The 27,383-nt window shown below is 44.2% G+C and overlaps 1 protein-coding gene across 9 annotated transcripts in view; it reads right to left on the bottom strand.

Moving 5' to 3' along the window:
* The window catches only part of tmem108 (transmembrane protein 108), a 195,598-nt gene that overhangs the window by 147,057 nt on the left and 21,158 nt on the right, over nt 1–27,383 (bottom strand). For 8 of the 9 annotated variants that reach the window (XR_009447078.1, XM_059653764.1, XM_059653748.1 and 5 more), the window contains exons 2-3: nt 11,128–11,314; nt 9,061–9,144 (exon numbers count right to left, since the gene is read on the bottom strand). Coding sequence is in view for 1 of the 9 variants with exons in the window: in XM_059653767.1 (XP_059509750.1) it covers nt 9,061–9,100 (40 nt within the window). In the remaining 8 variants the exon portion in view is untranslated. Of the gene's footprint in view, nt 1–9,060; nt 9,145–11,127; nt 11,315–12,141; nt 12,190–27,383 lie in introns of those variants that run through there. The other variant, XM_059653756.1, reaches the window with a different exon arrangement.

Raw genomic sequence — 27,383 nt, 5'->3', positions numbered from 1 at the left:
GAGATACAGCAGTTTGGATCAGAAATTGGCTTGCTGAAAGAAGACAGAGGGTGGTAGTTGATGGGAAATGTTCATCCTGGAGACCAGTTACTAGTAGTGTACCGCAAGGGTCGGTGTTAGGTCCACTGCTGTTTGTCATTTTTATAAGTGACCTGGATGAGGGCATAGAAGGATGGGTTAGTAAGTTTGCAGACGACACTAAGGTCGGTGGAGTTGTGGATAGTGACGAAGGATGCTGTAGGTTGCAGAGAGACATAGACAAGCTGCAGAGCTGGGCTGAGAGGTGGCAAATGGAGCTTAATGCGGACAAGTGTGAGGTGATGCACTTTGGTCGGAGTAACTGGAAGGCAAAGTACAGGGCTAATGGTAAGATTCTTGGTAGTGTAGATGAGCAGAGAGATCTCAGTGTCTGTGTACACAGGTCCTTGAAAGTTGCCACCCAGGTTGACAGGGCTGTTAAGAAGGCGTACGGTGTTTTAGCTTTTATTAATAGAGGGAGAGAGTTCCAGAACCAAGAGGTTATGCTGTGGCTGTACAAAACTCTGGTGCAGCCGCATTTGGAGTATTGCATACAGTTCTGGTCACCGCATTATAAGAAGGGTGTGGAAGCTTTGGAAATGGGTGCAGAGGAGATTTACTAGAATGTTGCCTGGTATGGAGGGAAGGTCTTATGAGGAAAGGCTGAGGGACTTGAGGCTGTTTTCATGAGAGAAGAAGGTTGAGAGGTGACTTAATTGAAACATATAAAATAATCAGAGGGTTAGATAGGGTGGACAGGGAGAGCCTTTTTCCTAGGATGGTGACGGCGAGCACGAGGGGGCATAGCTTTAAACTGAGGGATGAAAGATATAGGACAGATGTCAGAGGTAGTTTCTTTTCTCAGAGAGTAGTAAGGGAATGGAACGCTTTGCCTGCAACAGTAGTAGATTCGCCAACTTTATTCACATTTCAGTCATCATTGGACAAGCATATGGACATACATGGAATAGTGTAGGTTAGATGGGCTTCAGATCAGTATGACAGGTCGGCACAACATTGGGGGCCGGAGGGCCTGAACTGTGCTGTAATGTTCTATGAAGATTTGGCAGCATGTGTGAAAAGCAATCACAGTTAAATTTGGGGTCCAGTGACTCTTCTTCAGAGCTGATGAAAGCAAAGAAAAGATTTGAATTTATGCAGAACATGGTTGGGGGTGGGGGGGGGAGAAGAGAGAAAGAGGCATAAATGGTAAACAATAGGTGGAGAGAGTGCCCAAAGAGAGAAGAACAGCTGAACAAAGAAATGGATAATGATCAGCTTAGGTGAAAGAATAACTGCCAAATATTATTTAATCTTTACCCAATCACCCCCTTCTGTCCAAAAGCCAACATTTTCCTTGCTGCCCATCAGTTCTGAAGGATCACTGGATCTTAAACAGTAATTCCTATTTCTCTCCACACATGCAGACCTGTTGACCTCAAACAAAAAGAAATTGCATCTCAATTTCCAACTAATGGCAAAGCTATTCAAACCAGAGTTGAAAACCATGGCCTGACAGTCATTTCTGAAGTGCAACAGGAGTTGTACAGAGGGACATTGTGGAATTCCCCCTTCGCAGATGCCAACAGAATTACCTGGCATGTTAAAAAGATTTCTCTGGGTATTTTCTATGATTGGAACTCTTTGAAAGTATTCTTTTCAAAAAGAGAATTCAGAACATTCCAATTATTTTGGGTAACTTCTAAGCTGACCCTCTAACTTACTTCACCACACACCGAAAAACACCTCTCCCAAACCATTTATACCCCACAGCTCTTGACGATATTCCCCCATTGTGAAAAAAATGAAATAAAAACTGAAAATTAAAATAGGGAGACCAGTATTTTTAAAGTTTATAACAGCCACTTTACGTTCCTCCCCAGTCATAAAAACTCTTACGCTTCCCTTCCTTTTACAAAAGCGTTAGGGCCACTCAAGATGCTTACCGAGCAAAATAATTGCCTGTGGTTTTCAGTATTTTTTTAGTAAAATTGTCAATAAACATTGTTAGTTAAAGCAGTAATTTACAGTCAGAATTGTGCCCTTTGAATTCAGAGCAACCAGATAAAATTTTTTTAAAAATTCACACAATAGGATCTTAAGAAGCAAAAACACGTTAACACGGCTTACAGCAGAGATTGTTTTCACAAGAGGCATTTTTGAGCCACACAAAGAGAAGTCCCTCTTGCAAGCTAATTCAAAGTTTGCTGTTGATGGGAGAGAAGGGGAAAGCTTGACTCATTTGTTAAGAACATATATGCGATTGTAATCACCTATGCATTTACAACTCCAGTATTTTTAAATTTTATAACAGCCACATTACGTTCCTCCCCAGTTGTAAATACTTCAGTCATAACTGAAACTCTTACACTTCCCTTCCTTTTACAGCACATGTACGCATAACAGACATTAAAGGGATTTAACTGAATTCCAACGGACAAACTGCCTTGGGCCACAGGACAAAGGTCCCTGCATATAAAGCAGGTGGGGTTGAACAACAGGTGTTGACATCAGCAGTATTGGAAAGTGGTTGAATAAGATGCATTGTGAAAGCCCAGGGACTGGTGATAATGAGATCTTTAAGACGTAAACATCATGAAAAGAAGGGAGCCTAGAACTAGTGGAAGTCTATCCACTGATCACGCAGTCACATGATTGATTACATACATATCCAATCTATATAATAATTGATTTATAAATGCTAAAGTGGGTTAAACCACACACAAAAGTTTGTGCCTTTCCTTTGCTTAGTATAGCAGCTTCTGGATGCCCCAGAAATTTTCTTCCCCTTGGTGTAACATTAATAATCTCTTCCATACTGCAAGTGGATTCTAGGTATTGAGTGATTCATTTAGTTATTCCACCTCAACATACCCTCCACGACCATTTCATCTGCTCCAAACCCAAATTCCCTTCCCCACCCTTAGGCCCAACGGCCACCCCAATTCTGAACCCATTACCTCAGCTCCATTGCTGGATTTGACCCCACATTTCCCATTCGGAATCCGACTCCCCACCTTTCCTATTTCACAGGCCCAACATTGTAACCCTGTTGCCAGATTCAAAACCTTCCCTTCTGGACCCACAGTCTCCCACAAACCTCAATCTTCCATAAAATTTGCATCACTGACATGGCCACCTTATAGTCCATCACCCCACCCACATGCCACCCTACCCTTCCAAGAGCCCACTAATGTTATATTTTTTTTTGACAACAGCTGTTAAAGCGGTCGTTATTTTGGGCCTTTAAATTTCAAAAATGTGGCAGCTGATTGCTGTGGAAAAAAAAAGCATGGTTTGCCTTCCCCGACAGTTTTGTACTTCGCGGGAACAGTCGGAATGGAAGTTTGGATCCATATTTCAAAAGGACTGCTGATCAGAATCTCCTGTTAGAAACGTAAAGCTCTGAGATGCTACCTTAAAAAAAGCAGCAGGAATTGCCACTCCTCAGAAAATCCAGTCGCATATTTCTGAATGAGTGGATTAAAAATTACCCACTTAAAAGATGCCTTCTGCACTGGATATTCCTGAACACGGTGTGGGCCTCCTGTTACAATATTGTCCAGGAATCCACTAATCCAGAAGCACAGAAGATCCTGCAGAAATGATACATCTTTTTGCTGCGTTCAGCATGCAGTGTTCTGTTCTTTAAAAGTCCAGCAACACAGCTAGCCACTTCAAAAGCTCCTGTGAAAGAGTAAGAATGTAACAATTGTTACAGTAACATTCTATTGGGTATGTTAAGTGTCAGGTGAGAGAGAGGGGATGCTGTTTCGGATAAATAACGTGGATTGTGTGCCAAGTTGGTGAGGCATCAGGTGGATAGAGTGGTTAGGGTGTCAAGTAAGTGGGATGACAGATGGGTAAGGTGGATAGGATGTCAGGGTTCCAGAGAAGTGAATGAGAGCTTAATGTAGGGTCAAGACAACGTCATATCTGGTGGTGATGATGGTGGTGTGAGGGTGATGATGGTGGTGTGAGGGGGCTGCCAGTTCTTTTCTTCTGGTCTAAATTGCAAATTCTACAATCTGTTGTGAAATAATGGCATAAATTGAGGTCAGGATAGCAAGGGAAGGGGTTATGTTGGATATTGAATTGAGTTGGGCCAAAGAATGGGTTCAGGCAGCACGGCTAGTTTTCAAGATAATAAAATGTGAGGCTGGATGAACACAGCAGGCCCAGCAGCATCTCAGGAGCACAAAAGCTGACGTTTTGGGCCTAGACCCTTCATCATTTTTGTGCTCCTGAGCCTGCTGTGTTCATCCAGCCTCATTTTATTATCTTGGATTCTCCAGCATCTGCAGTTCCCATTATCACGGTTAGTTTTCAGAAGTCTGGGAATTAGGGGAGGTCAGTTTAGTAGTTACTCAGGAGTCAAAGAAGATTTTTAATTCACCAACTTCTCCTAGGTAATTAAGCCAGAGTTGGAACCCTCATATCTCCAACTTTAAAAGGGATTTTCAGAGGGTTCCAAATGGAGGGGAATTGATCACTAGAAGTTATAATTGCCCATGCAATTCCCATAGAGTCTACCGAATCAGGGATTCCAGATTGACCTGAATTCCAATTTCAGTTTTCCCTGTTCCGATGCCTCTGGCCATTAGAAAAAAATCTAATTTTTTTGGGTCCAAATTTGCAAAGATTATTTTGGCAGCACAGTGGGCTTCGTGGTTAGCACTGCTGCCTCACAGCACCAGGGATTCAGGTTCAATTCCACCCTCAGCCAACTGTCTGCCATGAGTTTGCACATTCTCCCCCTGGGTTTCCACCAAGAGATTTGTCAGACAGGATTTCCCACACAAATCCATGCTGACTATCCAAACGTTGGTGGATCCTGTCCGTCATTATCCACTTCAATAATTACCTACCAGTGGTGTCAGGCTCATCTGCCTGTAGTTCCCTGGTTTGTCTTTGCTACCTTTCTTAAACAATGGTACACATTAGTTACCTTCCAGTCTTCCAGAATTTCACCAGCAGCTAAGGCCTCTGTGATTCCTCTCCTAGCTTCCCACAATGACCAAGGATGGACTTGGTCAGGTCCAGTGGATTTATCTATCTTCATGCATTCAAGGCTGCAAACACACCTCTCTGGCAAAGTGTATGCGGTTCAAAATATTCCCACTTTCTTCCCTTATTTCCTTAATTTTTTGAACACACTTAAGGAAAGATACGAGTGTACTTGAGACGGTGCAGATGAGGCTTGACAAAATGTTTTCAGAGACATTATCAGCAAGGTGTGGTGGCTCACTGGTTAGCTCTGCTGCCTAACAAAGCAAGGGATCTGGGTTTAATTCCACTCTCGGGTGACTGTGTGGAGTTTGCACATTCTCCCCATATCTGCATGGTTTCCTCCCACAGTCCAAAGATGTGCAGGCTAGGTGGATTGGCCATGCTAAATTGCGCATAGTGTTCAGGGATGTGTGGATTAGATGGGTTATAGGGGGATGGGTCTGGTTGCGATGCTCCGAGTGTCAAAATGGACTTGTTGGGCCAAAGGGCCTGTTTCCACACTGTGGGGATTCTATGATTCTACGAAGGTCGTGTTGGAAAAATTGGGGCTGTTCTCCTTAAAGCAAAAAAGATGATTGGGGGTGGGGGGGGGGCAGATTTGACAGAGGTGCAAAAGGATTAGGCAAAGTTCAGACAATGCCACAGCTTAACTTGGAAGAGCATGCTTGATATCTGTCACAAAATCTCACTTAGACCACCAGGATGATAAACTGACTGCTATACAGGACAAAGCACCAGGTTTTGTCATAACCAGCAAGGATTTATTGTATCACACTTTAAAATCAATGGCAGAGAAAAGAAAGGATTCCTAATCTATTATTATGCAACAAACTTTGCATATTTAAATACCCCAAATACATGCACACTCATTCTGTATTAAGACAGAAAAAAATAGTTTGGCACAGATATTAAGTGGAAAAGAGAGAGGCTGGGAACAAAGTTCTGAAGATCAAGAGTCCAGATTACAAGGGTTCATTAAAATGTCTCAAGTTATTTTGATTTCAATAATGATGACATGCTGTTTTCTGCAAAGTGATGACTTTTACTTTCAACAGCTGGCCCAGGTCTTGTTCACGTTCCTTTAAGCTTTCTTGGGATTATTTTTTCCAGCTTCAAAAAAGGAGAGAGGGGGGTAAAAAGAGATGCTTTCAGTTTGCAGGCGCTGGGTGTCTCTTGGCTGCCATTCACAGCTTTGCAACAAACGACAGCTCAACCAATTGTGGGGCTGTCATTCAGCAGTTTTTCTTTAACTCAAGAAATTTTGGTACCACTCTTCCACAAAATATCCACCTCATGACTTCACAAAGCAAAAAAATGCACTAAATATGTACACAACTTGACTTTTTGAAGTTGCAAATCTGTGTCAGTATTTCAGCTATAAATTAGTCCAATACCCATTGCAGCTTATGCGGCCCCTAACAATATAATCAACGAGGAATGGCCGTGTCCATCAGCTGACCATACCAGGAATAAAGGACTCAGATTTAAGGCTTTGGACAAAAACTTCAGGGGAAATAACGATTTCTTTTTAAAAATTAGAATTTCAATACATTTTGGGTGATGGAGGTGGAAATAATTTTGCAGGTAGAACGAGTGGCTGATTTACACTGCAGCCGCTGACAATTTGGTTGGTCTTATTCTTTGATGTAATGACTCCATGACTTTACTTCAAAATAGTGCCTACTACTTCAGAAGTACCACATTGGCTGAAAAGCTCTTTGGGGCACAGTGAAATCAGAAAAAGTCTTTTTATAGCACATTTCATAAAATTTATTTTCCTTTTCAGTCCTCTTATCTCTTTCGTATTTAAAGTACAAACTTACTGTTGATTGCGTATTGCCATAAACATTACCATTTCACCAAGGTCTCAAAGCCAAAATACAGCCTCTGGCAATAGTCCTGATTTCCATATTTACAGTTCCACAAGATACATATTGTGTCTCTTCACTTGTCCCAGTATCACTTCTTTTTGGCTTAAACTACCATTCCCTTTTGTCATGTAATGTCTCTTGCTTCGTATCCTAAAAACTTTTCTCCACCCCGCAACCCACCCCCCCCCAACAATCCCTTCCCTCCCTTGCTTAAAGACCACTGTACCTAATACAAAGATAACAGTATAGAGCTGGATAAACACAGCAGGAAAACTGACATTTTGGGCCTAGATCCTTCCCCAGAAGGGTCTGAAGGAGGGTCTAGGCCCAAAACGTCAGCTTTCCTGCTCCTCTGATGCTGCTTGGCCTGCTGTGCTCCTTGTTATCTCAGATTCTCCTGCATCTGCAGTTCCTACTACCTCTGTATCTAATATTAATTCTGATCATAGGACACTGAAATGTTAATTGTTTACTGTTCTTCAGGAGAATGCTCTACTTTAGCATTTTCACTCTTTTGACTTGTACTTGCAGCAACTATGTAAGCAAACAGATTTTCAGCCAGAGTTCAGCGGAACAACTGATCATTCCTAGCCAGAGAGAAAGACTGGTTGTGGTTTTTGTAAATATTATGGTAGAAAAACAAGATTTAAATTCTAAACTATACACTGTAATGGTACAGATAAAAGGTAGAGACCACCAAACAACAGCAAAAATGCAGAAAAAGAAATGGAGGCAAATACTCACAACCATTACAACAGAAAGACAGTTATAATGTCCTTAGAGAAAATCTAAAGGCTATAGACACAAGTTCAAGTTCCACACAGTTTCATAGAATTTAAGAATTCTATTGGTTAGTTTTAAAAATCTGGAAATGAAAACCAGACTCATTAATGATGAACCTATGAAACTATCATTTTGTTCACTGGATCCCTCAGGGATAGGTTTTAAAAGAAAGGGGAAAAATAATTGGCTTTGCCAGACACCCACTTCCCAGGGAAGGGTCAAACAAAATACAGGATACACAAGATAAACATTCTAAAGAAATAGAACACAAACAGACATACTAAAACCTTCTAAATACAAATTCCAAGCACACTTGCCACATTTTCTTCACAAGCCAAAGTCCAATTTATCTGGGCTTAAATCAGGAGACCACAAAGTCTGACAATAAATTAGTCACATGTATTCTCAGCCCTAAGTTAGTTAGGCCTATTTAATTAAAAATTTTAAAAAACATTGTAACAAAGACTGTAATTGATGGTGAAAAACCAAAGTCACCTGAAGAGGAAGGACTGAGATGATTTCCTACTCGCATGTCACACAAGATAACTGACATTCAAATCATTTAAACAATATTCATTTGGATTAGCAAAACCCAGATGATTATGTAGCTATGACACACAACAGTTAACATACTACTCATTCATATTCATACCAATCAGCAGAATTACCAAGCAATATCATCTCAGGAGACACCATGAGGAAGCTGCAATGTACACAGTGACGGAAATTATGGCGACTCTTAGAAAAATAAACATGGTATTGCAAAATTATCACAGCTAATTTAACATAGGAACAGGAGTAGGCCATTCAGCCCTTTGAGCCTGTTGCACCTTTCAATGAGATCATTGCTAATCTGTGGTCAAACTCCACATAACTACATTTGGCCCATATCCCTTAATACCTTTGAATTTTAAATAGGTAAATATCAGATCATCCCTTAACCTTCTAAATTCTAGAGAAAAGAAGCTTAATTCATATATCTTCTCATAATTTAACCACTAAAGTCGAGGTATCACTCTTGTAAACCTATGTCGTACTCCTTCCAAGGCCAATGTAACCTTCCTCAAGTGGGATGCTCAGATCCACTTACAGCAGTCCAACTCTCAGAAACAGATGGAATTATTATTCTGTCAAGTTTTATTGGCATTTTGGCACCGTCAAGGGAAGGCAACTAAGTTTATCCTTATGTCAATATGTCTGTGTCACAACACAAGCTGTTTGGTTCTCTTTTAAGCACGTTCTTTGCTGATAAGGTTTCTAATCCAGCTTTCAACCATTGATCACCAAAATTTCAATTTATGAAAATCAGTCATGTTGTGAGGATTTTCTTTGATTCCTGATTTTTAAAAAAATGCAAAAAAATTGCATAAATTCTTACCCTGTAGTTGATGATAGAAGACCCGTGAGCTTTTCTTCATGGTATTATCTGCTCAGGCTTGTACTCCACTTCATTCATGATTCACTCCAGAAATTAAAATGAGACACATTAAACAATGTGCAGGGATGACAAACAAGCTCTTTGATGATTCCAAAATCTTCACTATGTAGGTATTAATACACATTTCAGCACCTTGGTGATGTCTAGCCCAAAGAATGTTGCAAGTTCTGTATGGAAGTTTAGTGGATACTATGCAAAGTATTTATCAAGGTAATTATCATCCTGGGGTAAAGTCTCTTCATGGCCTTTTCCCTTCTCCCTCAATATAATCTTGTCCAACCATTTTGTTTTTATATAGTAGGAACTGCAGATGCTGGAGAATCTGAGATAACAAGGTGTAGAGCTGGATGAACACAGCAGGCCAAGGACCAGAGGAGCAGGCAGGTTGACGTTTCGCAACGCGACTCTTCAGATTTCTGATGAAGGGTCTAGGCCCGAAACATCAACCTTCCTGCTCCACGGATGCTGCTTGGCCTGCTGTGTTCATCCAGCTCTACACCTTGTTATCTCAACTCTTTCTTTCCTTCCCAGGTTCCAGCACTTTTCCAGTTCTGTCATTTGTACATCCTTAAATTTCTTTGCTCCAATATCAGTGGTTATGCTTTCACTTTCCAAAGCACTTCTGTGTGGAATTTCTTCTTTAAACCTCTTAGGCTGTCCACCTCTCCCAGGATACTTTTTAAAACCTACCACTTTGACCAATGTCTCAATATGCCAAATAATCTTGTGGTTTGGGCCAAATTATGTTTGGTAATGCTGCTATGAAGCACCTCGGGATGCTGAGGTTTGCGGGGGTCCAAGGCACAAGATGTAGAAGTGCGAAATCAGTCTTCTGTGTACGTGAAGCCTTTAATTACAGGAGTTGGCCATTAAGCCCTATGTGTCTGGATTCATGCTTCATCCAAAATCTGTGCACATTGCCCACAACCCCGCAAGTCTCTGATTTTCAAAACAAATAATCATTTGGGAGCTCAGTTCATGAGCATTGTTCAAAAAACAAAAACTTGATCAAAACTTTTTGTCTTGCACTCATCAAGTAAAGGGAAAGCATCATTTATACGACATGAAGGTGCTGATTGGCAAAGCCTCTATGAACTTGCCAGAGAATATACCCCTTAAGTGATAACTCACGGTTAAATTCGGAGATCTGTTTAAATTTTAAACGAAACAGGCTGACAAATTAGGGAAGGTATTGCTTTGAGAGATGAACCAGAGAATGGTTCTCACATTTCACTAAGTTATAATAATTGCTGTGTGTATATGTTCTTTCTTACTGCAAAGAATAGGTCCTTGTGTATTCAAAAACAGAAACAAATTGCTGGAAAAACAACTTAATGACTGGACCCAAAACGTCAACTGATTTCTCTCCACAGGTGCTACCAGGCCCGACTTTTTCCAGCAATTTCTGTTTTTGTTTCTGACTACCAGCATCCACAGTTCTTCTGGTTTTAGTTCTGTGTATTCATACGCAGCTTCCAGTACACAGAAGTGTACCACAATGTGACCTTGACTGATAACTCTAAATTGTCAGCATAATTCTTTGTATTCAAGACTACACAGGAATGTTGTCCAATTGTGGAATCACATCCACTGCTGGACACTATTCTAGGTTTTGAAGCATGGGTATGTTCCAAACCCAGATTGTTATGAACAGCTGAAGGGATTCCAAATACGATCAGAGATAGTAGGAACTGATGCTGGAGAATCTGAGACAACAAGGTGTAGAGCTGGCTGAACACAGCAGGCCAAGTACTTCAGAAGAGCAGAAAGGTTGACATTTCAGGCCTAGATCATTCTTCAGAGATGAAGGGCCTTTCTGAAGAGAAGTCCTGACCCAAAACGTCAGCTTTCCTATTCCTCAGATGCTGCTTGGCCTGCTGTGTTCAGCCAGTTCTACATCTTGTTATAGCAAATATGATCAACCAGCTTTTAGGATGCAAGGCCTGCACAGTGTCAAAAGCTAGCTTCACTTCTTGCTTCAAACTTTTGAGGTTAAAAAACACTTACCTTTCTAGGGTAATTGGAGGCAGCTGGGCACTCTTAAAGTCCAAAATTGACAGCCATACATCCATTTATGATTCTGCTTGATATGCAGTTAGAAATGATTTGAACAAGGTAACCATTATCCTGCAGGTTGGCTTTGATGCACTCTACTTCAGAACCCAGCTTGCACAATGAACGAATGGATTGGTCCCTAATAGAGGAGATTAAAAAGATGGTGTTAAGCCAATAATTGCTGGAGGATTGTTGCACGCTTTGAAAGCAAACAACATTCATTGTAAATGCTATTTCCACAGTTGTGGATTCCAGCAGCAGTTGACACGTAGTCTGCGGACAAGCTAGAACATATGCTTGTGTAAAAATAGAGATTCACCTGGCAGCAAGTGGCTGACTGTTAATTGTTACTAGTCCATAGAACAAAATGACAAAGACCTTCTGGCTGCCAACAACTATTTCAATGGTAATAAAATGTGAGGCTGGATGAACACAGCAGGCCAAGCAGCATCTCAGGAGCACAAAAGCTGAGAGCTGAGAGAGTCTCTCTGATGAAGGGTCTAGGCCCGAAACGTCAGCTTTTGTGCTCCTGAGATGCTGCTTGGCCTGCTGTGTTCATCCAGCCTCACATTTTATTATCTTGGAATTCTCCAGCATCTGCAGTTCCCATTATCTCTGAAACTATTTCAATGGTGACTGGAATTTAGGTTACAGGGTGATCTGAAGGAAACCTTCAAGATATTAACAGGAAAAGACAGGGTAGATGAAAGGGTTTAAAAAAACACCCAGCTTGAATGAAACATTTAATGTAAGCTGTTAACTGAATAAACACACAATAACAAACTGCTAGTTAAATAATACATTTGTGGGATCACCATACCATTTTTTTAACGAGTAAATTTATCTGCAAGATAGCAAAGGAATGATGTTCACAGCTATACATTTTGAGTGCGAGCAGCAGCTGAGGCAAGACGGACCCGGAAGACTGCAGCTAAGGTAAAGCAGTTTATTTTTAAAATTACTTACCGGTAGCGGGCAGCGGTGTTTTTTTTCCTCTTTCAGAGAAGGAGCGGGAGCACCGGAGGAAGTGACGAGGACCAGAGGGGCAGCCGGGAAGGAAAGCAGTGACCATATATATCAGCAAGGCGGCTAAACCAGAGACTCTACAACTGTAGTGTCTCCCACCCGCCCTCCTCCTCTAACCTAGTTAATAAGGTAAGGTTCATTCTAAACTTTCTCTATTGAATATAAGTTTGTTATTAATTTGTTATTATTATTTGACGTAAGCTTTCTACTTTAGTATTGAGTGGGTGTTCAGATAAGTGGGGTATGGATGCTAGGGCAGTTGCTTGCTCCTCCTGCAGAATGTGGCAGTTGGGAGATGTGGCACACGTCTCCGCTGGCTACATCTGCGGGAAGTGCACCCAGCTACAGCTCCTTAAACTGTGTTAGGGAAATGGAGCTGGAGCTGGATGAACTACGGATCATTCGGGAGGCAGAGGGGGTAATTGAGAGGAGTTATCGGGAGTTGGTCACTCCTAAGGCTCAGGACGAGGAGAGATGGGTTACAGTTAGGGGGAGGAAAGGGGACAGACAGACAGTGCAGAGATCCCCTGTGGGCATTCTCCTCAGCAATAAGTATACCGTTTGGGATACTGCTGGGGGGGATGACCTACCAGAGGAAAGCCATAGTAGTCAGTTCTCTGGCACTGAGCCTGACACTGTGGCAAAGAAGGGAAGGGGGCAGAATAGAAAAGTACTCGTGGTAGGGGACTCGATAGTTAGGGGAATCGACAGGAGATTTTGTGGGCAAGATCGGGATTCCCGGAAGGTATGTTGCCTCCCTGGTGCCAGGGTCCGGGACGTCTCCGATCGGGTGTATAATGTTCTAAAAGGGGAGGGCGAACAGCCAGAAATCGTGTTACATATTGGCACAAATGATATAGCCAGAAATAGGTTTGAGGATATAAAAAGTGATTTCAGGGAGTTAGGATGGAAGCTGCAGAGCAGGACGAACAGTAGTGTTCTCTGGTTTACTACCGGTGCCACGAGATAGCGAGGTGAGGAACAGGGAGCGGGCGCAGCTGAACACGTGGCTACGCAGCTGGTGTAGGAGGGAGGGCTTCAGATATGTTGATAATTGGGATGCCTTCTGGGGAAGGTGGGACCTGTACAAGGACGGGTTGCATCTGAACTGGAAGGGGACCAATGTCCTGGGTGGAAGGTTTGCTCGAGTAGTTCGGGAGGGTTTAAACTAGTATGGCAGGGGGGTGGGAACCTGAGCTGTATACCAGAGGTGAGCGTTGATGCAGGTGAGGCAGTAGCAAGAGGTAGACCAGCTAGTGGGAAGGATTTTCCTGGGAAGGAACCAAGGGATCGGTTAAAGTGTGTTTGCTTTAATGCAAGGAGTATCAGGAATAAAAGTGATGAACTTAGAGCATGGATCAGTACCTGGTGCTATGATGTTGTGGCCATAACAGAGACATGGGTTTCTCATGGGCAGGAATGGTTGCTGGATGTTCCAGGGTTTAGAACATTTTAAAAGAATAGGGAGGGGGGGAAAAAAGAGGAGGGGGTGTAGCACTACTAATCAGAGAGGGTATCACAGCTACAGAAGCTTCCTTTGTCGAGGAAGATCTGCCTACTGAGTCAGTATGGGTGGAAATTAGGAACAGCAAGGGAGTAGTCACCTCTTTAGGGGTTTACTACAGGCCCCCCAATAGCAGCAGGGAGATTGAAGAAAGCATAGGTCGACAGATTTTGGAAAAGTGTGGATGCAGTAGGGTTGTTGTAATGGGTGACTTTAAACTTTCCTAATATTGATTGGAACCTCCTTCGAGCAGAAGATTTGAATGGAGCTGTATTTGTAAGGTGTGTTCAGGAGGGTTTCCTAACGCAGTACGTTGACAGGCCGACGAGGGGAGAGGCCATTCTAGACTTGGTGCTCGGAAACGAGCCGGGGCAGGTATCAGATCTTGTGGTGGGAGAGCATTTTGGTGATAGTGACCATAACTGCCTCACATTCTACATAGCTATGGAGAAGGAGAGGATTAGGCAGAATGGGAGGATATTTAATTGGGGAAGAGGAAACTATGATGAGATTAGACATGAGTTAGGAAGCATGGACTGGGAGCAGTTGTTCCATGGTAAGGGAACTATAGACATGTGGAGATGGTTTAAGGAACAGTTGTTGGGAGTGATGAGTAAATATGTCCCTCTGAGACAGGCAAGAAGGGGTAAGATTAAGGAACCTTGGATGACGAGAGCGGTGGAGCTTCTAGTGAAAAGGAAGAAGGTAGCTTACATAAGGTGGAGGAAGCTAGGGTCAAGTGCAGCTAGAGAGGATTACATGCAGGCAAGGAAGGAGCTCAAAAATGGTCTGAGGAGAGCCAGGAGGGGGCACGAGAAAGGCTTGGCAGAAGGAATCCGGGAAAACACAAAGGCATTTTACACTTATGTGAGGAATAAGAGAATGGTCAAAGAAAGAGTAGGGCCGATCAGGGATAGCATAGGGAACTTGTGTGTGGAGCCTGAGGAGGTAGGGGAAGCCCTAAATGAGTTTTTTGCTTCTGTCTTTACGAAAGAAACCAACTTTGTAGTGAATGAAACCTTTGAAGAGCAGGTGTGCATGCTGGAATGGATAGAGATAGACGAAGCTGATGTGCTGAAAATTTTGTCAAACATTAAGATTGACAAGTCGCCAGGCCCGGATCAGATTTGTCCTCGGCTGCTTTGGGAAGCGAGAAATGCAATTGCTTCGCCACTTGCGAAGATCTTTGCATCCTCGCTCTCCACTGGAGTCGTACCTGAGGACTGGAGAGAGGCAAATGTAATTCCTCTCTTCAAGAAAGGAAATAGGGAAATCCCCGGCAATTATCGACCGGTAAGTCTCACGTCTGTCGTCTGAAAGGTGTTAGAAAGGATTCTGAGGGATAAGATTTATGACCATCTGGAAGAGCATGGCTTGATCAAATACAGTCAACACGGCTTTGAGGGGTAGGTCATGCCTTACAAACCTTAGAGTTTTTTGAGGATGTGACTAGAAAGGTTGATGAGGGTAGAGCTGTGGATGTGGTGTATATGGACTTCAGTAAGGCATTTGATAAGGTTCCCCATGGTAGGCTCATTCAGAAGGTCAGGAGGAATGGGATACAGGGGAACTTAGCTGCTTGGATACAGAATTGGCTGGCCAACAGAAGACAGCGAGTGGTAGTAGAAGGAAAATATTCTGCCTGGAAGTCGGTGGTGAGTGGAGTTCCACAGGGCTCTGTCCTTGGGCCTCTACTGTTTGTAATTTTTATTAATGTCTTGGACGAGGGAATTGAAGGATGGGTCAGCAAGTTTGCAGATGACACAAAGGTCGGAGGTGTCGTTGACAGTGTAGAGGGCTGTTGTAGGCTGCAGCGGGACATTGACAGGATGCAGAGATGGGCTGAGAGGTGGCAGATGGAGTTCAACCTGGATAAATGAGAGGTGATGCATTTTGGAAGGTCGAATTTGAAAGCTGAGTACAGGATTAAGGATAGGATTCTTGGCAGCGTGGAGGAACAGAGGGATCTTGGTGTGCAGATACATAGATCCCTTAAAATGGCCACCCAAGTGGACAGGGTTGTTAAGAAAGCATATGGCGTTTTGGCTTTCATTAACAGGGGGATTGAGTTTAAGAGTCATGAGATCTTGTTGCAGCTCTATAAAACTTTGGTTAGACCGCACTTGGAATACTGCGTCCAGTTCTGGCCGCCCTATTATAGGAAAGATGTGGATGCTTTGGAGAGGGTTCAGAGGAGGTTTACCAGGATGCTGCCTGGACTGGAGGGCTTATCTTATGAAGAGAGGTTGACTGAGCTCGGTCTCTTTTCATTGGAGAAAAGGAGGAGGAGAGGGGACCTAATTGAGGTATACAAGATAATGAGAGGCATAGATAGAGTTGATAGCCAGAGACTATTTCCCAGGGCAGAAATGGCTAGCATGAGGGGTCATAGTTTTAAGCTGGTTGGTGGAAAGTATAGAGGGGATGTCAGAGGCAGGTTCTTTACGCAGAGAGTTGTGAGAGCATGGAATGCGTTGCCAGCAGCAGTTGTGGAAGCAAGGTCATTGGGGTCATTTAAGAGACTGCTGGACATGTGTATGGTCACAGAAATTTGAGGGTGCATACATGAGGATCAATGGTCGGCACAACATTGTGGGCTGAAGGGCCTGTACTGTGCTGTACTGTTCTATGTCTATGTCTATACAAAGAGATCGTTTATTCATCAAACCTCTGCCTTGAAAGAAGGCACCAAAATACCAAGGCCACCAGACGGGAGGATGATTGATATACACAAGCCAGAAATAAACTGTTACATTAAAATAAATCGTAGCCTGTTGTATAATTACACCTAAATTATACTATACACTATAATTAGACATGTTATATCTATTTAGTGATTAATTAATTATACTCACTATGCACAATGTAAACTTAATCACAAGAGATGATTGAATTTCAGTAACTATAGCTCAGTTGGTACGTTAAATTTCTTGTAACTGGATCCAGGAGTATAACTGCCTGTGTAACCCTTTGGTCAGGGTCTCCAGCATCTCATTTTTGGACAGATACCCTCGTTTTAGTTTCAGAGATAAACAGCATGGAAATAGGCCCTTCGTTCCAACTTGTCCATGCCGACCAGATGTCCTATAAAAATATAGTCCCATTTGCCAGCATTTAGCACATATCCCTCCAAACCCTTCCTATTCATATACCCACCCAGATGCCTTTTAAAATGTCATTACCATACCAGCCTCCACCACTTCCTCTGGCAGGTCATTCCATAGACACACCACCCTCTGCATGAAAGCATTGTCCCTTAGGTCCCTGTTATATCTTTCTCCTCTCATCTTAAACCTATGCTTTCTAGTTTTGGACATCCCCAACCTGGGAGAAAAACCTTGCTTATTTACCATATCCATGCCCCTCATGATTTTATAAACCTCTAAGTTCACACCTCTGTCTTCAATGCTCCAGGGAAAATAGCCCCAGCCTATTTGGATTGTAGTAGAGATCATTTTAACATTCTTTAGATCTCTCTCTGGTCATTTTCTGCCGATAAAGGGCCAGAGAATAGTAGGGAGAGGATCAGGCCACAGAAATTCTTGCAACAGTTGATAAAGACAAACTATTTCTGCTAACTGGGGATTCTAGAATGAGAGGACAAAATCTAGAAATTAGGGTCAGAGTGTGTTCAGCAGAGTTGTTAGGAAGCATTTCAACAGTAGTAGATCTTTAGAACTGTTCCACAAATTAAATTGATGCTACACAAGTTATTGTATGTTGAATCTCATTTAGATCATTTTTTTGTGAAGCCAAAGGCAGGTATATGGAGTTATGCCAAATATCAGCCATGGGCAGCATGGCGGCTCAGTGATTAGCACTGCTGCCTCAGTGCCAGGGACCCTGGTTCGATTGCACCCTCGGGCAACTGTCCGTGTGGAGTTTGCACATATTCCCCACGTATGCATGGCTTTTCTCAGAGTGCTCCGGTTTCCTCCCGCAGTCCAAAGATGTGCAGACTAGGTGGATCAGCCATGCTAAATTGCCCGCAGTGTCCAGGGATGTGTGGATTAGTTGGGTTTTGAGAGATGGGTCTGGGTGGGATGCTCTGAGGGTCAGTGTGGACTTGTTGGGCCAAAGGGCCTGTTTCCACACTGTAGGGATTCTACGATCTCAATGAACAGCAGAAATGGCTCTCAGGTAGATGAGGGGAAAAAAAAGAGAAAAGTCATCAGACCCCTAGCTCTAATTATACTCACTATGCACAATGTAAACTTAATCACAAGAGATGATTGAATTTCGGTAACTATAGCTCAGGTGGTACGTCTCTTGGCTGCAGGAAAGTCCACTTGATGCCTGAAGAAAACCAGTTTCTTTTTACAATATAAAAACGTGGAGCTGGAGGAACACAGCAAGCCAGGCAGCATCAAAGGAGCAGGGAAGTTGACGTCTCGGGTCGGGATCCTTCTTCAGACTTTACAAATGATAAATTTTGGATACCAAGTTTATTACAGACAAAAACCAAATGGTTAATACTGTCCTGTTAAAAAGTTACAAAGAAAGAATCTAGTATCGATGATTTAAACCAAATCTTCTTTAAATCATAACCCCTCACTCTTAGAGGTTAGCAATAAATATAAAAGAATTGTAATTTGCAAGTTTAACCAGTTTCAAATATTAAATATCAAGCATTCATGCAATTCTTGGATAAATGATTTGTTCACAGGCAAGTAGTTGTATAGAGAGATCAGGATTATACAGAAGAGGCCCTTCGGCCCATCAAGTCTCTACCGCTAAAAAGGTAGATAAATTTACACTCAGCCCACTATATCCTCATCACCCTTCAACTGAATAATGTCTTCTTTTTGCCTTTCACCTTAAAATTATGCCTTGTGCTATTGACTTTTTAAAATCAAAGGGAACAGCTGATTTCTATTCATCCTGTCAATGCCCTTGAACCTTCTACACCTCTATAAAAAGGTTCCCCTCTCAAGCTTCTATTCTCCAAAGAAAACAAGCTGAACTTAACCACTCTCTTCTCACAGATATTGCTCTATCCCAGGCAACTTCCTGTTGACAAGCATTCCAAGGTTCCTCTGCTCTTGAGCTTCTTCGTGTCCCACGATTGTGTACTCCATTGTCTGGTTACTTCTTTCAAAGTTTCCAAAGTGCATTGCCTCGCACCTATAGGGTTAAATTCCATCAGACCAATTGGTTATATCCTCATGTAAGCCAAGACTTTCTTCTTCACTGTCGACCAGCCAGTCAATCTTTGCATCAATCCCAAGATTATAATCTCCCACATCCACCACCACCTACATTGCTGTTTATATATATCACAAACAAAGGGATCCACACCAAACTCTGTGGTCTGCTACTAGCCTCTCAACACACAAACAATTTTAATATCAGATTTCAAAGCCAACAGTAGATGCAACACAAAGTGTGAAGCTGGATGAATACAGCAGGCCAAGCAGCATCTAAGGAGCACAAAAGCTGATGTTTTGGGCCTAGACCCTTCAGAGAGGGGGATGGGAGAGGGTTCTGGAATAAATAGGGAGGGGGGGGGAAAAAGAGGTGGACCGAACACGGAGAGAAAAGAAGATAGGTGGGGATAGGTCAGTCCAGGGAAGACAGACAGGTCAAGGAGGCAGGATGAGGTTAGTAGGTAGGAAGTGGAGGTGCGGCTTGAGGTGGGAGGAAGGGATGGGTGAGAGGAAGAACAGGTTAGGGAGGCAGAGACAGACCGGGCTGGTTTTGGGATGCAGTGGGGGGAGGGGATGAACTGGGTTGGTTGTGTGATGCAGTGGGGGGAGGGGATGAACTAGGCTGGTTTTGGGATGCGGTGGGGGAAAGGGAGATTTTGAAGCTTGTGAAGTCCACATTGATACCATTGGGCTGCAGGGTTCTCAAACAGAATATGAGCTGCTGTTCCTGCAACCTTCAGGTGGCATCATTGTGGCACTGCAGGAGGTCCATGTCATCTAAAGAATGGGAGGGGGAGTGGAAACGGTTCGCGACTGGGAGGTGCAGTTGTTTATTGCGAACCGAGCGGAGGTGTTCTGCAAAGCAGTCCCCAAGCCTCTGCTTGGTTTCCCCAATGTAGAGGAGGCCACACCAGGTACAATGGAAACAGTATACCACATTGGCAGACGTGCAAGTGAACCTCTGTCTAATATGGAAAGTCATCTTGGGGCCTGGGATGGGGGTGAGGGAGGAGGTGTGGGGGCAAGTGTAGCACTTCCTGTAGTTGCAGGGGGAAGGTGCAGGGTGTGGTGGGGTTGGAGGGGAGTGTGGAGCAAACAAGGGAGTCACGGAGAGAGTGGTCTCTCCTGAAAGCAGACAAGGGTGGGGATGGAAAAATGTCTTGGGTGGTGGGGTCGGATTATAGATGGCGGAAGTGTCGGAGGATGATGCGTTGTATCCGGAGGTTGGTGGGGTGGTGTGAGAGAATGAGGGGGATCCTCTTGGGGCGGTTGTGGCGGGGGCGGGGTGGGAGGGGTGTGTTGCGGGAAATGCAGGAGACGTGGTCGAGTGCGTTCTTGACCACTGTGGGAGGAAAGTTGCGGTCCTTGAAGAACTTGCACATCTGGGATGTGCGGGAGTGGAATGCCTCATCCTGGGAGCAAATGCGGCAGAGGTGGAGGAATTGGGAATAGGGGATGGAATTTTTGCAGGAGGGTGGGTGGGAGGAGGTGTATTCTAGGTAGCTGTGGGAGTCGGTGGGCTTGAAACGGACATCAGTTTCTAGCTGGTTACCTGAGATGGAGACTGAGGCGCCCAGGAAGGTGAGGGATGTGTTGGAGACGGCCCATATTCAGCAGATTTTCAGAGGTATTATTTCTCTCAGACTGGGATTCTTTTCTCAGAACATTGAAAAATTCTTAAACTGGATAGAAAATACGAGGGGACAGGAGTACCCTTGCACGAATGACAGTATGCGTGAAAGTGAGAGATGCAAGGCAAAAAAGAAAAAACAAATTGTAATTTCAAAAGAAGGATCACTGGACCCACTGGAAATATTCATCAGTCTCTTGTGATGTGTGTGGACCTAGGTCACATCATTGGTCATTCCCTTTCTTCAGGGTTTTTGTTTAATTCCCAAATTTTAAGGGGGAAAAGGCTGAAAGACACTGGCAAACCAAGTGTCTGAAGTCCTACAGTACATTTCCTTAGTTTCACCAAGTCAGTGAAACACCTGGATAAATTAGTTAACTCTGCTTTCTCTCCACAGATGCTGCTCGAAACAGATTTTCCAGCATCTGTGGTTCTTCTGGATTTTTCAGACAGACAAATATATTGCCCTTTGTCCAAAATTCAGTCACAGCCAATTGACTAATTTTGTTTTAAAAAAAATCAACATTCTTTGCGGTGGTTGGCCCTCCCTCTATTGATCAATTCACATTCAACCAGCTACCAGACTGAGCATAGCAACATTACAGTGCAAACACATCCCGTGTCCTGAGAGCAGAAATTAACCTCCAAAGTCTTTCCAGCCAGTTACCTACAGCAAATATCTGTCTTGTCCTTTTAAAAAAAGGAAGCTGCTGCTTGAAGTTGACTTTTCAATTTCAACTCTGTTCCAAACCAAAAAAATGAAAGAAAAGTTATAGTGATGGTTTCAACATAGTCATGGATGGTAGGAGACTATTAAACGATCACTAGAACAGGTAGCTCCACAAAAGTATTCCCCTCCTCAAATGAGTAAGACAGCCCAGCACATCAATGCAACAGGTAAGGTTGAAGTATTTGCAGCGTCCCAAGTCCTCTGCATCACAAATGCCAGTCTTCAGCCAATTCAATTCGCTCCATGAGATAAAGAAATGGCTGGATGCACCGAATCATGCAAAGGCTAGGAACCCTAACAACATTCCAGTACTGATGTACTTTCATTAGTACAGGTGATGTGCTCCAGAACTTGCTGCACCCTTAATAAAGCCAATTCCAGAACAGGTACAATGCTGGTACCTGCCTGGGAATGTTCAAAATTGCCCAGTTACGTCCTCCACACAAGAAAAGCACAGCAGCAAAAACAAGGGAGCATAGGCTTAAGGTGAGAGGGGTGACATTTAAAGGAAATGTGCAAGGTAAGATTTAAAAATAAAACACAAAGGATGTGGTGCCTGGAGTGCACTGCCAGGCAGCAGAAGCAGATACAATAGCAACATTTAAGAACTATTTAGACAGACATGAACAGATAGACGAATATATGGACATGGACAACATGCAGGCAGAATTAGTTTAGAATGAAATTAGGGTCGGCATACATGTAGTGGGTTCAGAGGCCTGTTCCTATGCTGTACCTGTTCTATGTTAAATCCAACCCAGTCAATTACTATCCCTTCAAATAATTCAAAGTGATAGTATGTCATCAACTGTTATTTTGTAGCACCTGCAATGGCAACAACCCACTTACTAATGACCAATTTGGGTTCCACCAGAGTCACGTAGTTGAAACACAGACAGAACAGAATTCCAGAGGTGAGGTGAGAGACTGACTGCCCTTGACTTCAAAGCTGCATTTGACCGAGTGTGGCATCAAGGAGTAACAGCAAAACTGAACTCAATGAGAATGGAGGGGAGAGCTCTCCAGTGGTTGGAGACATCTGGCTTAGACATCAATTGTTGTGGTTGTAGGCCAAGCATCTCAGTTCCAAGACATCTCAGATGCTGTTCTTCAGAGTAGTGTCTGGGCCCAATCTTCAGCTATTTCCTGCCATCGTAAGTTCAGCAGTGCTGACTTCGTACATTTCCTTTAAACATTTCGTCCCTCATCTTAAATTTATGCCCCCTAATACCTGACATTTCTATCCTGGGAAAAAGGTTCCCAACTACCCACTGTATCTAATGTCTCTCAATTTTATATACTTCCATTCAGTCACTCCTTGGTTATAGGCAGCATGGTAACTCAGTGGTTAACACTGCTGCCTCACAGCACCAGGCATCTGGGTTTGATTCCAACCTCAGGCGACTGCATGTGGAGTTTGCACGTTCTCCTCACGTCTGCGTGGGTTTCCTCTGGGTGCTTTGGTTTCCTCCCGCAGATGTGCAGGTTAGGTGGATTAGCTGGTAAATTACCTAGAGTGTCCAGGGATGTGCGAGGTAGGTGGATTAGCCATGGGAAATGTAGTGTTACAGGGATAGTGGGGTAGGTCTGGGGGCGATGGTCTTCAGAGGATCAGTGTGGACTTGATAGACCGATTGACGTGGTAGGGATTGCATGATTTGCATTTAAGTAATTTATATACATTTCAAAACAACAGAGATCCCAGCAGTAATCCTTGTGAAACATCATCGGTCACAGACCTCCAGCCAGAAAAATACCCCTCCACAAGTTCCGAGGCTTCCATAACCAAGCCAGTTTTGTATCCAACTAACTGACTCACGTGGATCCCATGTGACTGAATCTTCCACACCAGCCTACTGTAAGGGATCTTGTCATTTTTCTGGTTGCAGCAGCAGCGCAAGCGGGAGCTTGGACCAGGGGCCTGTCGGGAAGCCGGTGAGTCAGAGATTTTAAATCTTTTAAAAGCTTACCTCAAGCATCGGAGCCTTCCATTTCTTTGTGCTGCAGCAGCACCTCAGAGCAGAGGTTTCTGGGAAGGAACAGACCTTTTTTTAAAAAAAACATCCCTCAGCTACATAAAAGTGATCGTTGTGTAAACCCAAGACAAATCAAGGTAAGCTTCTCTCTTTTCTTTTGCTGTCTGTTTAGGGGATTAGCAGGGATGGCAGTGCAGGTAGAGGAACGTTCCTCCTGCATGATGTATGAGGTGAGGGACACCATTAGTGTCCCATCCAAATGTGTCTGCAGGAAGTGCACCCAACTCTTGCTCCTCTAAGACCGTGTTAGGGAGCTGGATGAACTTCGGATCATTCGGGAGGCAGAGTCAGTGATAGACAAGAGTTACAGAGAAGTAGTTACTCTGAAGTGTGAAGAAAGCTGGGTAACTGTTAGATTGGGGGAAAAAGCAGTCAGTGCAGGGATCCCATGGTCATTCCCCTGAAAAACAAGTGTACCGTTTTGGATACTGTTGGGGCGGGGGGCGGGGGGGGTGGGCGGGAGCGAGAGTGAGAGTGACAACGTACCAGGGGCATGCAGCAGGTCTCTAGCACAGAGTCTGTCCCTCTTGCACAGAAGGGAAGGGGGGATAGGCAGAGAGAGTGATAGTTATTGGAGACTCGGTAGTTAGAAGGACTCAGAAGGTTTGCCGGGAACGAAAGAGACTCACGGTTGGTGTGATGCCTCCCAGGTGCCAGGGTGCGTGATGTCTCGGATCGTGTCTTTGGGGTCCTGAAGGGAGAGAGGGTGACCAGCCCCAAGTCGTGTCCACATAGGTACCAACGACAGAGGCAGAAAGAGGGATAGGGATGTCAGGCAGGACTTCAGGGAGCTAGGGTCGAAGCTGAGAGTTAGAACAAACAGAGTGGTTATCTCTGGTTTGTTACCCATGCCACGTGATAGCGAGGCAAAGAACAGGGAGAGATTTCAGCTGAACACGTGGCTGCAGGGATGGTGCAGGAGGGAGGACTTCAGGTACATGGACAATTGGGGCTCATTCTGGGGAAGGTGGGACCTCTACAAACAGAACGGTCTCCACTTGAACCAGAGGGGCACTAATGTCCTGGGTGGGAAGTTTGCTAGTGCTATTCGGGTGAATTTAAACTAGCTCAGAAGGGGGATGGGAAACTCAGGTGTAGTCCTAGTACACAGGAGGGTGAGCGGAGGGAGGACATGGACAGGATCTCACTGTCACAGGAGTGTGCTGGCAGACAGCAAGCTGGATTGAAGTGTGTCTACTTCAACACCAGGAGCATCCGGAATAAGGTAGGTGAGCTTGCAGCTTGGATAGAAACCTGGGACTTCGATGTTCTGGCCATTTCGGAGGCATGGATCGAGCACGGTCAGGAATAGATGTTGCAGGTTCCAGGGTTTAGATCTTTCATTAAGGTCAGGGAAGATGGTAAAAGAGGGGGAGGTGTGGCTTTGTTGGTCAAGGACAGTATAACAGTGGCTGAAAGAACTTTTGATGAGGACTCATCTACGGAGGTGGTATGGGCTGAGGTTGTCGAAGAAGGTTTATCGACTGAGTCAGTACGGGTGGAAGTTAGGAACAGCAAGGGAGCAGTCACCTCACTGGGGGGTTCTCTACAGACCCCCAAATAGCAGTAGGGAGATCGAAGAACTCATAGGCCGTCAGATTGGTGAAAAGTGTAAACGTAGCAGGGTTGTTGTTATGGGTGACTTCAACTTTCCCAATATTGATTAGAACCTCCTTGGTGCAGATGGTTTGGATGGAGCTGTTTTTGTCAGGTGTGTTCAAGAGGGTTTCCTTACTCAGTATGTGGACAGGCCTACGAGGGGGGAGGCCATTTTGGATTTGGTGCTCGGCAATGAGCCAGGACAGATGTCAGGTCTCATGATGGGAGAACACTTTGGCGACAGTGACCACAACAGCCTCACATTTACCATAGCCATGGAAAGGGAAAGAAGCCGTAACCAGGGGAAGATATTTAACTGGGGAAAAGGAAACTATGACGCTATCAGGCAGGAGTTGGAAAGTACAGATTGAGAGCAATTGTTCCACAGAAGGGGCACAACAGACATGTGGAGACTATTTAAGGAGCAGTTGTTGCGAGTGATGCATAAATTTGTTCCTCTGAGACAGGCAAGGAGGGGTAAGATTAAGGAGTCTTGGATGACGGGAACAGAGGTGCTTCTCGTCAAAAAGAAAAAGGCAGCTTATGTAAGGTGGAGGAAGCAAGGGTCTAGCATAGCTTTAGAGGATTACAGGCTTGCTCAGAAGGAGCCCAAAAGTGGACTGAGGAGGGCCAGGAGGGGGCACGAAAAAGGCTTGGCAGGAAGGATTAGGGAGAACCTGAAGGCATTTTACTCCTACGTGAGGAATAGGAGAATGATCAGGGAGAAGGTAGGGCCGATCAGGGATAGCGTAGGGAACGTCTGCATGGAGTCTGAGCAGATAGGGGAAGCCCTAAATGAGTTTTTTGCTTTGGTTTTCACTAAGGAAAGGGAACTTGTTGTGAATGAGAACTTTGGAGGAGTAGGAAAACAGGCTTGATCAGATCAAGATTGAGGAAGTTGATGTGCTGGAAATTTTGGCAAACATTAAGATTGATAAGTCCCCAGGACCAGACCAAATTTATCCTAGGTTGCTCCGGGAAGCGAGAAAGGAGGTTGCTAAGCTGCTGCCGAAGATCTTTGCTTCCTCACTCTCCACGGGAGTCGTAACGGAAGATTGGAGGGAGGCGAATGTTGTTCCTCTTTTCAAGAAAGGGAATAGGGAAATCCCTGGAAATTACAGACCAGTCAGTCTTACGTCTCTGGTCAGCAAGGTTTTGGAAAGAATTCGGAGGGATAGGATTTATGACTATTTGGAAAAGCATAGCATGATTAAAGGGAGTCAGCATGGCTTTGAAGGGGGCAGGTCATGCCTGAATTCTTATTGAGTTCTTCCAGGAAGTCACAAGACAGGTTGACGAGGGTCGAGCAGTGGATGTGGTGTACACGGACTTCAGGAAGACATCTGATAAGGTTCCCCACGGCAGGCTCATTCATAAAGTCAGGAGGTATGGGATACAGGGTGATTTGGCTGTCTGGATTCAGAATTGGTTGGCTGACAGGAGGCAGAGAGTGGTTGTAGATGGTAAGTATTCTGCCTGGAGGTCAGTGCCGAGTGGTGTCCCACAGGGCTTTGTTCTTGGGCCTCTGCTCTTTGTCGTTTTTATAAATGATTTGGATGAGGAGGTTGAGGGGTGGGTTGGTATGTTTGCTGATGACACAAAGGTTGGAGGTGCCATTGATAGTATCAAGGGCTATTGCAGGCTTCAGAGAGACATTGACAGTATGCAGACCTGGGCTGAGAAATGGCAGATGGAGTTCAACCTGGATAAATGCGAAGTAATGCATTTTGGAAGGTCAAACTGAAATGCTGAATATAGAATTAAAGGCAGGGTTCTCGGCAGTGTGGATGAACAGCAGGATCTTGGTGTTCAAGTGCATAGCTCCCTCAAAGTTGCCACCCAAGTGGATAAGGTTGTTAAGAAAGCATATGGTGTTTTGGCTTTCATTAACAGGGGGATCGAGTTTAAGAGCCGCGAGGTTATGCTGCAGCTCTACAAAACCCTGGTGAGACCACACTTGGAATACTGTGTCCAGTTCTGGTCGCCCCATTATAGGAAAGAGGTGGAGGCTTTGGAGAGGGTGCCACAGAGGTTTACCAGGATGATGCCTGGACTAGAGGGCTTGTCTTTGAGGACAGGTTGACTGACCTCAGACTTTTCTGTCTGGAGAGGAGGAAGAGAGGTGACCTGATCGAGGTGTACAAGGTAATGAGAGGCATGGATAGAGTCGATAGCCAGAGACTTTTCCCCAGGGCAGGACTGACTGCCACGAGGGGTCATAGTTTTAAGGTTTTAGGAGGAAGGTATAAAGGAGATGTCAGAGGGAGGTTCTTCACCCAGAGAGTTGTGAGCACATGGAATACTTTGCCAGTGGTAGTTGTGGAAGCAGAGTCATTAGTGACATTTAAGCACCTGCTGGACATGCACATGGACAGCAGTGAATTGAGGGGAATGTAGGTTAGGTTATTTTACTTTTGGATTAGGATTATTCCACGGCACAACATCATGGGCTGAAGGGCCTGTACTGTGCTGTACTTTTCTACATTCTAAATGCTTTAGAGTCCATGTAGTCTACAGCTCTCTGCTCAAATCATCT

This window comes from Stegostoma tigrinum, chromosome 2 (assembly GCF_030684315.1).
Source record: "Stegostoma tigrinum isolate sSteTig4 chromosome 2, sSteTig4.hap1, whole genome shotgun sequence".
Taxonomy (NCBI): domain Eukaryota; kingdom Metazoa; phylum Chordata; class Chondrichthyes; order Orectolobiformes; family Stegostomatidae; genus Stegostoma; species Stegostoma tigrinum.
Note: the sequence above shows the minus strand (reverse complement) of the source record. Positions and strands in the feature narration are given on the sequence as shown.